The sequence below is a fragment of the Nilaparvata lugens genome, chromosome 5, assembly GCF_014356525.2.
Source record: "Nilaparvata lugens isolate BPH chromosome 5, ASM1435652v1, whole genome shotgun sequence".
Taxonomy (NCBI): Eukaryota; Metazoa; Arthropoda; class Insecta; order Hemiptera; family Delphacidae; genus Nilaparvata; species Nilaparvata lugens.
The window spans coordinates 66,266,394-66,279,881 of NC_052508.1; the positions used below are offsets into that span (position 1 = coordinate 66,266,394).

The 13,488-nt window shown below is 35.0% G+C and overlaps 1 protein-coding gene across 1 annotated transcript in view; it reads right to left on the bottom strand.

The window, feature by feature from the left end:
• LOC111055149 (DNA topoisomerase 2-binding protein 1-B) overlaps window positions 1-13,488 on the bottom strand; it is a 61,075-nt gene that overhangs the window by 35,071 nt on the left and 12,516 nt on the right. Inside the window, exons 7-11 of the mRNA XM_039429585.1 lie at window positions 12,733-12,966; window positions 8,737-8,973; window positions 6,960-7,347; window positions 3,979-4,111; window positions 2,376-2,556 (exon numbers count right to left, since the gene is read on the bottom strand). Of these exons, the coding sequence (XP_039285519.1) occupies window positions 2,376-2,556; window positions 3,979-4,111; window positions 6,960-7,347; window positions 8,737-8,973; window positions 12,733-12,966 (1,173 nt within the window). The remainder of the gene's footprint in view (window positions 1-2,375; window positions 2,557-3,978; window positions 4,112-6,959; window positions 7,348-8,736; window positions 8,974-12,732; window positions 12,967-13,488) is intronic.

Below are 13,488 nucleotides of genomic sequence, written 5' to 3' on the forward strand. Positions count from 1 at the left end.
ATGAGGAATTTCCCCATAGTTGAATGCCATAAATTAGATGGCATACTATCATAAATGGGCTACTATCATTTTGTACTCATTAACTCAAGAATAGGTTAGAATTCTAATTTATTGACTTTAAAGAACAGTAAAATCCCAATATACAGAGTGATTACCGGGAAACGCATGTTTTTCAAATAACGAGAACTATTGCAAATCAGAGTAAAAAATGCATTTATTAGTGAAAATGCAGTGTACACAATATGCAATTTTAAAATAAAATTACTTACAATCTATTATTTGAAAATTACATCTCTAAGGTGGTCGCCTGCTGCTTGGATACATTGTTGAAGGCGTTCTTTAAAACTTGCTACGGATTTTGCTAACATGTCTCTAGGAATGCCATTGATTTCCTGGCAAATAGCTTTTTCAAGTTCTTGGATTGTTCGTGGTTTGTTTATGTACACTCTAGCTTTCAAGAATCCTCACAGAAAGAAATCTGGAATTGTTAGATCCGGTGAGCGAGAAGGCCAAGTGACATCACCGAAACGCAAGATCACTCTTGTAGGGAATGTTTGCCGAAGGAATTCCATACTAATGCGAGCCGTATGTGCTGTTTCCCCGTCTTGTTGCAACCATACATTACGTATCTGTATATGTTGACGGCGCAGTTCTGGCAGGAAATATTCTTTCAACATATCCAGGTACCGCATTCAGGCTCGCATTAGTATGGAATTCCTTCGGCAAACATTCCCTACAAGAGTGATCTTGCGTTTCGGTGATGTCACTTGGCCTTCTCGCTCACCGGATCTAACAATTCCAGATTTCTTTCTGTGAGGATTCTTGAAAGCTAGAGTGTACATAAACAAACCACGAACAATCCAAGAACTTGAAAAAGCTATTTGCCAGGAAATCAATGGCATTCCTAGAGACATGTTAGCAAAATCCGTAGCAAGTTTTAAAGAACGCCTTCAACAATGTATCCAAGCAGCAGGCGACCACCTTAGAGATGTAATTTTCAAATAATAGATTGTAAGTAATTTTATTTTAAAATTGCATATTGTGTACACTGCATTTTCACTAATAAATGCATTTTTTACTCTGATTTGCAATAGTTCTTGTTATTTGAAAAACATGCGTTTCCCGGTAATCACCCTGTAAATACATTGAAATTGATCCTATTTGAAAGAAAACCCGGATACAAATATTATTTCGTTTGGCTCATTTCAAAAAAAGCTATTAAATTTAAGTTCCACTGTTGTTGCAAACTAATTACTGAAAAGAATTCATTACAATTCCTGTAGCATTTTTGTAATGTGAAGTCACGTACATTATAATGTACCAAACGTATTTGAAATGGGAATTATAAGGTTTATGTATATATTTAGTGTATACAGTGTATATGTATACATTTAGTGTATATTTAGTGTATAACAGGTGTATATTATTAGTAAAAAATTCACTCATAGAATTGAGAAATTCCAATCAAAGATATTAAATTTTATGAATCTGATGATCGATTTCATTACTACTAACATTTCACCATTTAGATACCTCATAATCTTTTGTGGCTTTTGTTGGTGGAGAACCCAAAAATTGTTCAATCTTGGCGTGAATAAACGTGTCATCCCCAATGTTTAGAAAGCCAAATGGAACCGTGGCGAACCAAACCGCTCAAGTTAGTAAGGTACTAATATTGTAAACAAAGGTTACATAAACCAAGGTTATAGATTTAGTACGCTACACACTTCCAACTTATTTTCATTATTGACTAGCACGTAACCCGTGCTCCGCAAGGGTCTAATTAAACAAACTGAAAACTTTACCTATAGTGAGGTCCACGTTATAATGGCAGTGATTGATTAGCAATTGTATTGCTTTCCTTGTCCATCATTCAACAAATCGGATAAGCACTATCTCTTAATATTGCTCTGTGGCCAGAGTGTATTTCAACAAAGTAGAAATATAATTAACAAAATATTTAATTTTGATTATGAAAATTCATTACGAAATCATTGAAAAATATAATTTCTTGCTTGATAAAATATAATTGATTACAGTATTTTAAACGAGAATGAACAGTTGATATTATATCAATTAACCTGTATCAGTTACCCTCCATAGAGGGCATTGACTAGACAGAGGATCGGCAACGTTGTTCTCCTATCTTTCTCCACTGCCATTATAACGTGGACCTCACAATATGTAAGCTATTGAAACCTTAAAGAATTTGAAATAAGCCTATAATCATCCCCGAAAAATTAAGAATCAAAATTTCAAGTTAATCAGTCCAGTAGTACAGACGTGATAATGCGGCATTCGTGAATTTCCTATCCCGTACGTGTATAAGCCAATTCTTTCCTTTATCATATAGATAGATTTATTGATTTATTTACCTTGTTGCTTGTCATTCTTATCTTCAGACGGTTCATCGTTATCACAATCTCCAAAAAGTTTCCTATTGACCACTGAATGATTGGCTTCTTTAGACTCAACATCTTCTGGCGATTTTTCTTTAGCCGCTACTTTTGTTTGATCGGGACTAAGAGTCTCACTTCTTTTCAACAACTTCATACCCTGGAATTGATGAAAAAACATTTGTATAAAAGAGTAGAGTAAAGCCTTGATACGAACGTATGAGATGGAGTCAAAACTTGACTGTATAATAATGCACCTATGTAATGTAGTAGCAATTAAACAGTTAGGCCTAATCGTTATTTTAATAATGAATGTTTACGGAGATTTAGTTTTTATATCAAACTTGAAAATCATAACTTCAACTTCATAACCTCATATCGGCCAGATTTCAATTTATCTTGCCTATAAAATTAGATGAGCATAATCTTAAAGGTTCTCTTTAATATATGTATAAGGTGGGCCGTCCACTGGAACCGATTTCGTCCGAACTAGCATCGCCCGAAAACTACCGAACTCTTCCGAACGATCCCCCAACAAAGAAATCTATAGATGCTCGTCCATTGCAACAGGTTCATACGTCCGTGCACGGCCGATCAAGTTTCCGATCCGAATTGAATAGGATTTTCCGGCTCTATCCGGCCGAAGTCGAGCTGAGACAACATCATCCTAACCTCAAAATTGTTTCACAGTCTTGTCTGTTTTTGTTTTTTGAGCTTGTTCGGTTTTATAAAGTTTTAACTATGTACTATGGACAATGAAAAGTTGATAAGTTTGGTTTAAGAGCATGTTCCATTGTAGGATATGCGAGACAAAAGATATCATCGTCGTGATGTTCAAAGGAATCTGTAGACAAAGATTACTGAACAAATAGGATCTGAAGGTAGGATTATTGTAATGAATAAGTAATTTAGTGGATATTTGTTTATTTAATTTTAAAAATCTCAATATAATCATAGTTTATGAGAAATTCTGGTGGTCATGGTAGTTAATTCAATATTCAATAGTTCAGCCAACTACTGAACTAGACTGACATAAACGGTTCCAATGGACGACCATATTCGGCCGAATTAACGGCCGGCAGATTCGTTCGATCCAACGGCCGAACGGATCGGTTGAATACGGTTCCAGTGGACGGCTACCCTTGAAGGTAAAAGTAAAGGTTAGGGTGGTATGGTTTTTGCTTTTAAATTGCAATATTTTGATATTAATCGAATTGTTTTGGTAATTATTTTATGTATTAAACACAAAAACTAAAGTTCGAAATACTAAACAATTTGATTGAATGAAACATAACCTACTTTCTGGACTAAGTGTATGAAACAAAATTCGGGGAAGGAACAGTTTGGGCTGTGCCTGTTGGTCCTTCCTCAATCATTTTAATGATTTGTGTTTTGTGATCATTGAATGAATGAATAAATAAATTTGTAATAGATCCGATTTTACGAAGAAATCATACGAGTATGCTATTATATAATGGTCACTGAAAAGAGTTTACTAATCCCCTTTATCCAGTCAATGATTCATTAATGAATAATTCAATTAATTAATGAAGTGAAAATAATGAATGAATGTTAGACTCACCTTCTGACTGAGCGGAGAGGGAGGCTCTGGATCAGCTGACACTTCGCTCACTAATTTGCAATAGATTTCTTCCGGAGCAGTCGATTTCTGAGCAACACTGACAACGAGCCATTCCACTGTCACCAGAAACGGTCTGTAAGGTTAATTGAAGAGTATTAGCAAGACAATATGGAAAAAGGTTTGAACTTTCTGTGTTGTGTAGTGTAGTGAAGTGTTCATTTTTTGATTCACGATTCTTTGGAATGAGAAAAAAATAAATATTTTATTGGTCATAAATATTTCCAGAATACATGGACCATGTCAGACAATCATAAGACAATAAAAGGTTTACAATTTTTTTTAAACTATTAGTAAAATATACCAATAATATACCAATTAATAGGATGTACAGTACCGTAACACTCAACTCCAGTCAATCTCAAAATATTCATTAACAGTGCACAAGCACTTAGAAATAAATAAATATTTCAATACCCGCTTAAATTGGCTGAGTGGCAGCTGCTTGAAATGGTCGGGAGTGTGATTTATACAATTTAACAGACATATAAAAAACATTTTTCTGAGATTTTGTATGGATGTGCTCTTAGTTTTTTACTGTTTCTAGTACTGAACTGACGAAAATAACTGTTTGTGTAAATTAGAGTTGTATAGTGTGGATTTTGTGACAGGTATACATATAAAACAACCCGACTTTGATAACAATCACTTATTTTGAGTTTGGGGAACTCAAACTCATCAAATATGTAGATGGACTACAAAACAATTTGTAAAATTAAATTCTAATTAGTTTACTTACTAGATAAAATCATAGCACAAAAAGATATCCCATGGTATAGGGCAGGGCTCTCCAACCTACGGCCCGTGGGCCACATCCGGCCAGCGGATGGATTTTGTCCGGCCCGCCGAGAGTTATTGCAACAGATTTTTCAAAATATATATTTATACACATTTTTGACAACAACTGTGACTTCAGTACTCTTCTCTTACTAGCCACTCCATAAGGGTAAAATTAGCTGTAAACAAGCAGCGATCAACCATTGCGAGATATTAGCAAATGGTCTGCACGAACTGTACGTGTCCCTGTTTGAACGCTACAAAGAAGGTAACCTACTTCCATTTTAAAGTTCTCTCCTGGAAAAAGACTTAACAAATATAAAAAACCATGCTCGAGCTATGTTTTCTCTTTTTGGATCTACCTACAAGTGTAATTTTGCAGACATTTTCAAAAATGAAGTTTGATAAATCCAAATACTTCCTTGTCAGATGAACATTTTAAATCAATTTTAATGATCGGAACCACAAAGTTTGATCCTAAATGGGCGGACAATTCAAGTGGAAAACAAATTCTCAATGAGTATTCTCTCATAATTGGACTTTAATAATAAATTGGACTTTGTATTAAAATGAAATTAATTGGTTTGTTTCTTCCTACTTAAACATTACTTAAAACCCCTCATATTATATAATAATTGTACACCCCCCAAAGCACCGTCGTGTGTGTCCCCACAAGTCAAATTCCACGTACATCCTTGTTATTGGCCCTCTAGGCCTCCCAAGAATTAACAATGTGGCCCTTGGATAAAAAAGGTTGAAGACCCCTGGTATAGGGCGTTTATGATCCAATTTTCCAGTTTAAACTCAATTGAATCAGCTGGTGGCTTAAACTCAAGATGAACCACATCATAATGAACGAGACTTGATATAGATTCAACATTTTAACCGTATCATCGGTCTCTGAGACCTGTACCAAAATTTTGCATTTTATTATTAATACACCTGACTTACTGTTTGGCTCCTCCCACTCAGTAGCTGTTCAATGAATATCTGAGAACAATTACCTGTCAAAAGTAAACATAAAATCTTTTGGAAAACAGACAACATTGCAAAGCTAGAGAGAGATAGCGCTATCTGTTTTGTTGTATGATAGAAAAGGACAACAGTATTGTCAATCCTAAACTGCCATTATAACGTGGACCTCACTATAGTCGTTTCAGGCTGATTAGAAGAGTAATTCCGAACAGAGCCTCAGTTTATTGCTTACGCTACGGTCCATCGTAGCGGATGATACGGTTAGTGTTTCATCAATCTCGGTATTCCCGGTCTGTGATACCGGAGGGTATGTTTTATGCAACATTTTTTAACGGCTCATCATAGATACCTCCATATTATTTATGCAGACTTCAGTGAACGGATCAAGACAAAGTACTTAGATTTTCAGAGTTCTCATTACTAGTATAAGAATCTATGAAATTACAAAAAAAAACTAATGTTTTACCAAGAAATTAAACCTCTGGTCTGAGAGACCGGGTGATACGGTTGGTGGTTGGAAGAATCATGATACGGTTAAATAATCCAAGTTAAGATGAGATTTAGTTTAAACTGACACTGTGCAAACGTCACTAGGGGCCGGTTTCCAAGATCGGGATTTAGCTAAGTTCTAGTCTTTGAACAGCTGGAGACAGAAAATTGGATTTCCAAAACGGGGCGTAGTCGCAGTTTTTATAACACTAAGGAGTTTTTATAATACTAAGGAGTATCCTTAGTTTTTCTCTCCCAATCAGTGCTTCTCTGTAAAAAATATAAATAAATAAATAACAGTAGTCGCAGTTTTTATTTTCTCATTTCTATAATTGGAAACATTTTTCCTTGACGAAATTAAACATTCTAAATAATTCAAAATATCTGAAACTTTACACTATTTTCTTTTTATTTTATGTTGTGTTTAATTTTCTAGTTTTTTTTTTTTTGAAATTTAATTCAAACATGACTATGACAATGACTACAACTACGCCCCGTTTGGAAAGCCAATTTTCTGACTCCAGCTGTTTAAAGCCAAGAACTTAGCCAAATCCCGAGCTCGGAAACCGTCCCTGAGAATGTCATCAGACAACAATGCCTGTCGTGCTCGACGTCGGCAGTTTACGCAAAAACAAAAAAAACACCTTAAATAATTAGTTTAGGAACTAATAAGTGTGGGTCACCTGTTAGCTGATTTGTTGACAGCCTTCATGTCAGCAGCCACAAACTCGCCGCAAATCACATGCGAAACGGCGTCGGATATTTCCATGAAGACAACGGCGCCGGCCAAAGTCAGTATTCTCTTGAGTTTGTCCTGCTCTGCGCTCTTGAAACCACTCAGATACACCTTGCAGCCTTCCAGAAAGGCACCAGCTCGTTTAGCATCTGTGAGGTTCAGTTTATCGAGATCGGTTTTGTAGGAATGTTGTGCGGATGACTTGGATTTGGCGGCAGACTTCAGTGCTGCGGCTTTGTTGAATAGCAGAGTGGTGTCGTTGCAGGACGGATGTGATCCACTCTGGTAGGATAAACTCATTCCTGCCACTGCAGATATGTCAGCTGCTCCAAAACCTTCAAACACATCAAACTACAGTATAAAAACAGTAATCATAACGAAAACAAGATGACTTACAGTATAAAGCACAGAGGCACAGAAGCATACTTATACTATAAGTATGTCGTGTGAAATTAAGAGGAGAAATGTAGTCTTTTCCCAAGAAAGAAGAGAGACTATATCGGCTAAAATGAACAAATTTTGGGAGAATCGAAGAAATAAGGATCTAGTACAGCATCCAAAGTAAATACTTAGCGATTTCCATACAAGGGAATTTGACTATAATAATAATCCTTTTCCTTTCCTTTTTCCTTCGTCCTGGTACCCCCAGAAGAAGGGAGTTTATTATAGAAAATATAACAAACAAAAATGAAAAATACACTTATAAAAAGAAATCTTACAAACAAAACAAATGAAGAATAGTAAAAAAAAGCAAGAATGACAGAAGATAAGAAAAATTCCTTTTCAGTGGAAAATTTCAAAAATTATAAACCAGACGAAATATAAATTCTCCAAAAATAATAATAATAATTATGGTGAAAGTGATATTTTCGAGCTCAAAATTTAAGTGATTTTATTCTATATTTTGTGAATATTTGAAGTTTGTTTTTTGTTTTATTAGAAGTTTTTTTAGTATTGGAAGTTTCATTATCAATCTATCTAAATTTGAAATTCTTTGTTTTATTCTGATTCATAGTTTCAGATTGAAGATTTGGTGTTGAAATTGAAGTGAACATAACCTTCATAATATTTGGACGATTTGTGACAAAATCAGGAAATTGAAGAAGCTTTGGGCAATAGCCTGTTTTTTCTTTTCCGACTATTGTATTGTTCGCTCTATCTAATAAATAAATAAATAAATAAATAAATAAATAAATAAATAAATAAATAAATAAATAAATAAATAAATAAATAATAATAATAAGGCACAGAGTATTTGCTGGAAATAGAGCATACTTCAGTAACTTGAAACTTTTGAAGAACAGGCTCATATGTAGAAATACAAAACTCAAAATATATGAAAGCCTGATTCGACCTGATGTAACTTACTGTGAATCTTGGACGTTAACAAAAGAAGACAAGAACCATCTAGGCGTTTTTGTAAGGAAAATTCTGAGAAAGATTTATGGTCCAGTTGAAGAAGGAGAGGAATGGAAGAAAGAAAAACCGATTCAGTGCTCGACGTCGGCAGTTTACGCAAAAACAAAAAAAACACCTTAAATAATTAGTTTAGGAACCTAATAAGTGTGGGTCACCTGTTAGCTGATTTGTTGACAGCCTTCATGTCAGCAGCCACAAACTCGCCGCAAATCACATGCGAAACGGCGTCGGATATTTCCATGAAGACAACGGCGCCGGCCAAAGTCAGTATTCTCTTGAGTTTGTCCTGCTCTGCGCTCTGAAACCACTCAGATACACCTTGCAGCCTTCCAGAAAGGCACCAGCTCGTTTAGCATCTGTGAGGTTCAGTTTATCGAGATCGGTTTTGTAGGAATGTTGTGCGGATGACTTGGATTTGGCGGCAGACTTCAGTGCTGCGGCTTTGTTGAATAGCAGAGTGGTGTCGTTGCAGGACGGAAGTGATCCACTCTGGTAGGATAAACTCGTTCCTGCCACTGCAGATATGTCAGCTGCTCCAAAACCTTCAAACACATCAAACTACAGTATAAAAACAGTAATCATAACGAAAACAAGATGACTTACAGTATAAAGCACAGAGGCACAGAAGCATACTTATACTATAAGTATGTCGTGTGAAATTAAGAGGAGAATGTAGTCTTTTCCCAAGAAAGAAGAGAGACTATATCGGCTAAAATGAACAAATTTTGGGAGAATCGAAGAAATAAGGATCTAGTACAGCATCCAAAGTAAATACTTAGCGATTTCCATACAAGGGAATTTGACTATAATAATAATCCTTTTCCTTTCCTTTTTCCTTCGTCCTGGTACCCCCAGAAGAAGGGAGTTTATTATAGAAAATATAACAAACAAAAATGAAAATACACTTATAAAAAGAAATCTTACAAACAAAACAAATGAAGAATAGTAAAAAAAGCAAGAATGACAGAAGATAAGAAAAATTCCTTTTCAGTGGAAAATTTCAAAAATTATAAACCAGACGAAATATAAATTCTCCAAAAATAATAATAATTATGGTGAAAGTGATATTTTCGAGCTCAAAATTTAAGTGATTTTATTCTATATTTTGTGAATATTTGAAGTTTGTTTTTTGTTTTATTAGAAGTTTTTTTAGTATTGGAAGTTTCATTATCAATCTATCTAAATTTGAAATTCTTTGTTTTATTCTGATTCATAGTTTCAGATTGAAGATTTGGTGTTGAAATTGAAGTGAACATAACCTTCATAATATTTGGACGATTTGTGACAAAATCAGGAAATTGAAGAAGCTTTGGGCAATAGCCTGTTTTTTCTTTTCCGACTATTGTATTGTTCGCTCTATCTAATAAATAAATAATAAATAAATAAATAAATAAATAATAAATAAATAAATAAATAAATAAATAAATAAATAATAATAATAAGGCACAGAGTATTTGCTGGAAATAGAGCATACTTCAGTAACTTGAAACTTTTGAAGAACAGGCTCATATGTAGAAATACAAAACTCAAAATATATGAAAGCCTGATTCGACCTGATGTAACTTACTGTGAATCTTGGACGTTAACAAAAGAAGACAAGAACCATCTAGGCGTTTTTGTAAGGAAAATTCTGAGAAAGATTTATGGTCCAGTTGAAGAAGGAGAGGAATGGAAGAGAAGAACCAATTCAGAGCTCGAGGCATTGATAAAAGGCCGAAATATTGTAAAATTCATAAAGGCGCAACGGCTTAGGTGGTTTGGACATATCTGTAGAATGAATGAGAACAGAATGCCTAAAATAATATTTAAGGAGAGGCTACATTCAAGAAGGAAGAGAGGAAGACCGAGAATGAGGAGGGAGGATGGAGTAAGAGACGATCTCCAAAAAATGGGATGTAGAGGATGGAAACGAATTACAGATGACCGAGAAGAGAGGAGATCTGTAGTGGAGGCGGCCAAATCTTATATTGGGCTGTAGTGCTAAAAAAATATAAATTCTATATGCTATAAAATATAAATATAAAAAAACAGTTGAAAAACATTTTACAACAGTTCAAGTAAAAACATTGCCGATTATTTCTGGAGTGATGTCTTGAATTACGGTTTCAATTCTTCGTTTTAGTTAATCAATATTTCATAACTTCGTTTCATACAACTTATTTTTCACGGCCATACTCTAAACGAAAACGTGTTTGAATGGTAATAACCGATTCTGTGAACACACATAGCATTCTCCTGACGCTCTGTCATCCCCACCATTGAGCCGTCTGTGTTTCTTTGAAGGTCATCACAAATCATAGCAGCTACACCAATGTTTGCGACAACTACTATTCGTAATTTTTATTCACCTATGAAATGTGTTCAATAATCTATGTTTACCCTGTACATTTATTTGTCATGATATTATAACCTGATCTCAACTTGCGCGTCATGTCACGCGCTACTACTATTCGTAATTTTTATTCACCTACAAAATGTGTTCAATAATCTATGTTTACCCTGTACATTTACTTGTCATGATATTATAACCTGATCTTAACTTATCTTTTCATTTCACTAGCGTTCAAATAAATATTGTATTGTTCGCTCTATCTAATAAATAAATAAATAAATAAATAAATAAATAAATAAATATAGTAACGCTTCAAGGCAAACACACACAGCAGCAGACAGACTTATGCACACAAATGGACCAAAAATCCCTCCCTAGATGTAACACACTTAGTTAACCGTCTGTTTGTCTGAGGGGAGTGCCTCGGACCTTCGAGATTTCAAATTGTCTAGTTTATGAACATAGCCTTTTAGGTTTTTTATGTTATGTTCTTCAATTAGGCTTTATAGGTAAAAGGAATCAGGGAGCTTGGGTTTTGGCTTTTAAATGGCTATATGTTAATATTATTTAAAATGTTTCGATAATTTTAGATAATAAACAGAGATAACGAAAAGTTGAAATACTCGCACATTTGAGATATCGCACATATTAATGACAAGCTGTCTGAGCATGCCTGTATGCAGACGTTTGTTTCTTCCGTCTGTCGGTTGCTATGTGTATTTGTTGTAATTCAATTATTTTTTTGTATTTGTATTTTGAAATTAATTAATCTGATAAATTCAAAATTGTAGTAGTTAGATACATTTTTTTGGACTCAAAATAGTGGTTGAATTAAGTTTTTACATTTTTTTTACATAACCTCTAGACTGTGTATTCTAAATTAAGGTTTAAAGCAGTTTTGGGCGAATGCATGTTGTTTTTACCTGAATTGTATTTGTATATGATAAAATAAATGAATAAATATTAAATAAGTACAATCACAATAAAGCCTGGTTTTCACTAGTAGAGTTAGTGGTCGAGTAACTTGCATACTAACTCTACTCTACTAAAAAAAGTAAATTCGTACGGCTTTTGTTGGTGGGAAGTCCCATGCGGGAAGGTCTCACCGCCTGAATATATAATTTAAGCCGTCAATGGGCCTCACGACTGTCATACTTCAGCCGGGACCGACAGTAACGTGCCAACCGATAACACGGGAGTGATCTGGTTAAAAAACGTTTGGTAATGAGAGGGTTTGAACCCGGGATCTCTATGCTGCTACGCAAGCACTCTATGCACTAGAACACTCTACTCTACTTACTTGGTCGAGTAACTGTTTTTACTACAATTGGAAATAGTAGGTAAAGTGTATTGTCTAATGAACAGAGCTAACCTTAAAATGTCAATACTTTATGATAAATTAACACTTAAACACTTATTAACACTTTTTAATAAATAACAATACTTCTTAAAATTCATAGCCTACAGCACGACTCTAGTCTACTAGCTCGAGACTGTTTTCTTTAGCATAGTAGTGATAAAGTAGCGTGAGAAGCGGTGGTGGGGGAAGGCAAGTGGTAGGCTACTATCCCACGGTGCTATACCTCTCTACTCTACTAAAACTAGTACTCTACCATGACTCTACTCTACCATAAACGTTTTCATTGGGAGAGTTCACAAGATAGTTAGTACTTGTCCAGGGAACTCTACCACTAACTATAATAATGAAAACCAGGTTCAATTGAAATAATCTGGGAGAATTTTTCCAAATTTCATAGAGAGCCCTATCAACTTCGATCCAACTTCGAAGTACGAACCATTTTCTCTGGAGTAAAGGTTGGAAAAGGTTGAGTTGATATCGAAAGATGAGGTGTGAGGAGGTTTAGAAGAGGAGGGGAGGGAAGTATTCAATTATGGAAAGGATTAGCTTTGGATTAAATCGTTTGAAATGTCGTTTCTGTCCCAAATAGTAATAGTAAAATAGAATTACTCATTCTTTCTAGCTGGTCATCCTTGGTCGGCGTTGAACTGTGAACTGTGGGTTTCATGACGTAATCATCAACGGGAAGAGCATAACCCTTCTCGACACTCTCATAAACCCACAACGGACTGACACAGGGCAGTTTCCACTCCTGGGCAAAAGTGAACTTCTGACTATTCTTCACATTCGAAATGATCAGTACACTCGTTTCATTTTTCTTCATTTCTTTCGAGTACGTTCCTCCTGTAATCAACAAGAATTGAGACAATTTATAAGTTATAAAAATGGTGATGAATAAACAATCCTACAAAGTTGTAGAGACTTCAGATATCATCAAAAAATTTATTTTATCATTACAATATCTCAAAGTCTCTTCAATTATGAAAAAGTTCAACAACATCAATCTAAAGCTCCTTGTGTATCTTTTCGGATGCAACACGTTGCTTTTGAGAAGATACAAAAGAGCATCTGTTGCTTATGGGAAGATACATTTTCAAAAATGTTCGATGTTTACGAACGGGTAGTATTGTAGTGTATTATTAATCCTACAAATATTTGGATTTTTTCTTGGACTAAACTTTCATCCCATTCTAAATGGGATCAGCATAGATATAGCACGCGTCCCGTAGCTTTGCCTCTGTCACTTATAGGCAAAGTATGGTTCGCGGGGTAAGTTGATATTCACGGCTTTGCAAAAAAATGAGGCTTCAGAGACCCTAGATAGAGGAAGCTCCCTACAGAGCTTCCTCGAACGAAGCTCCCTTC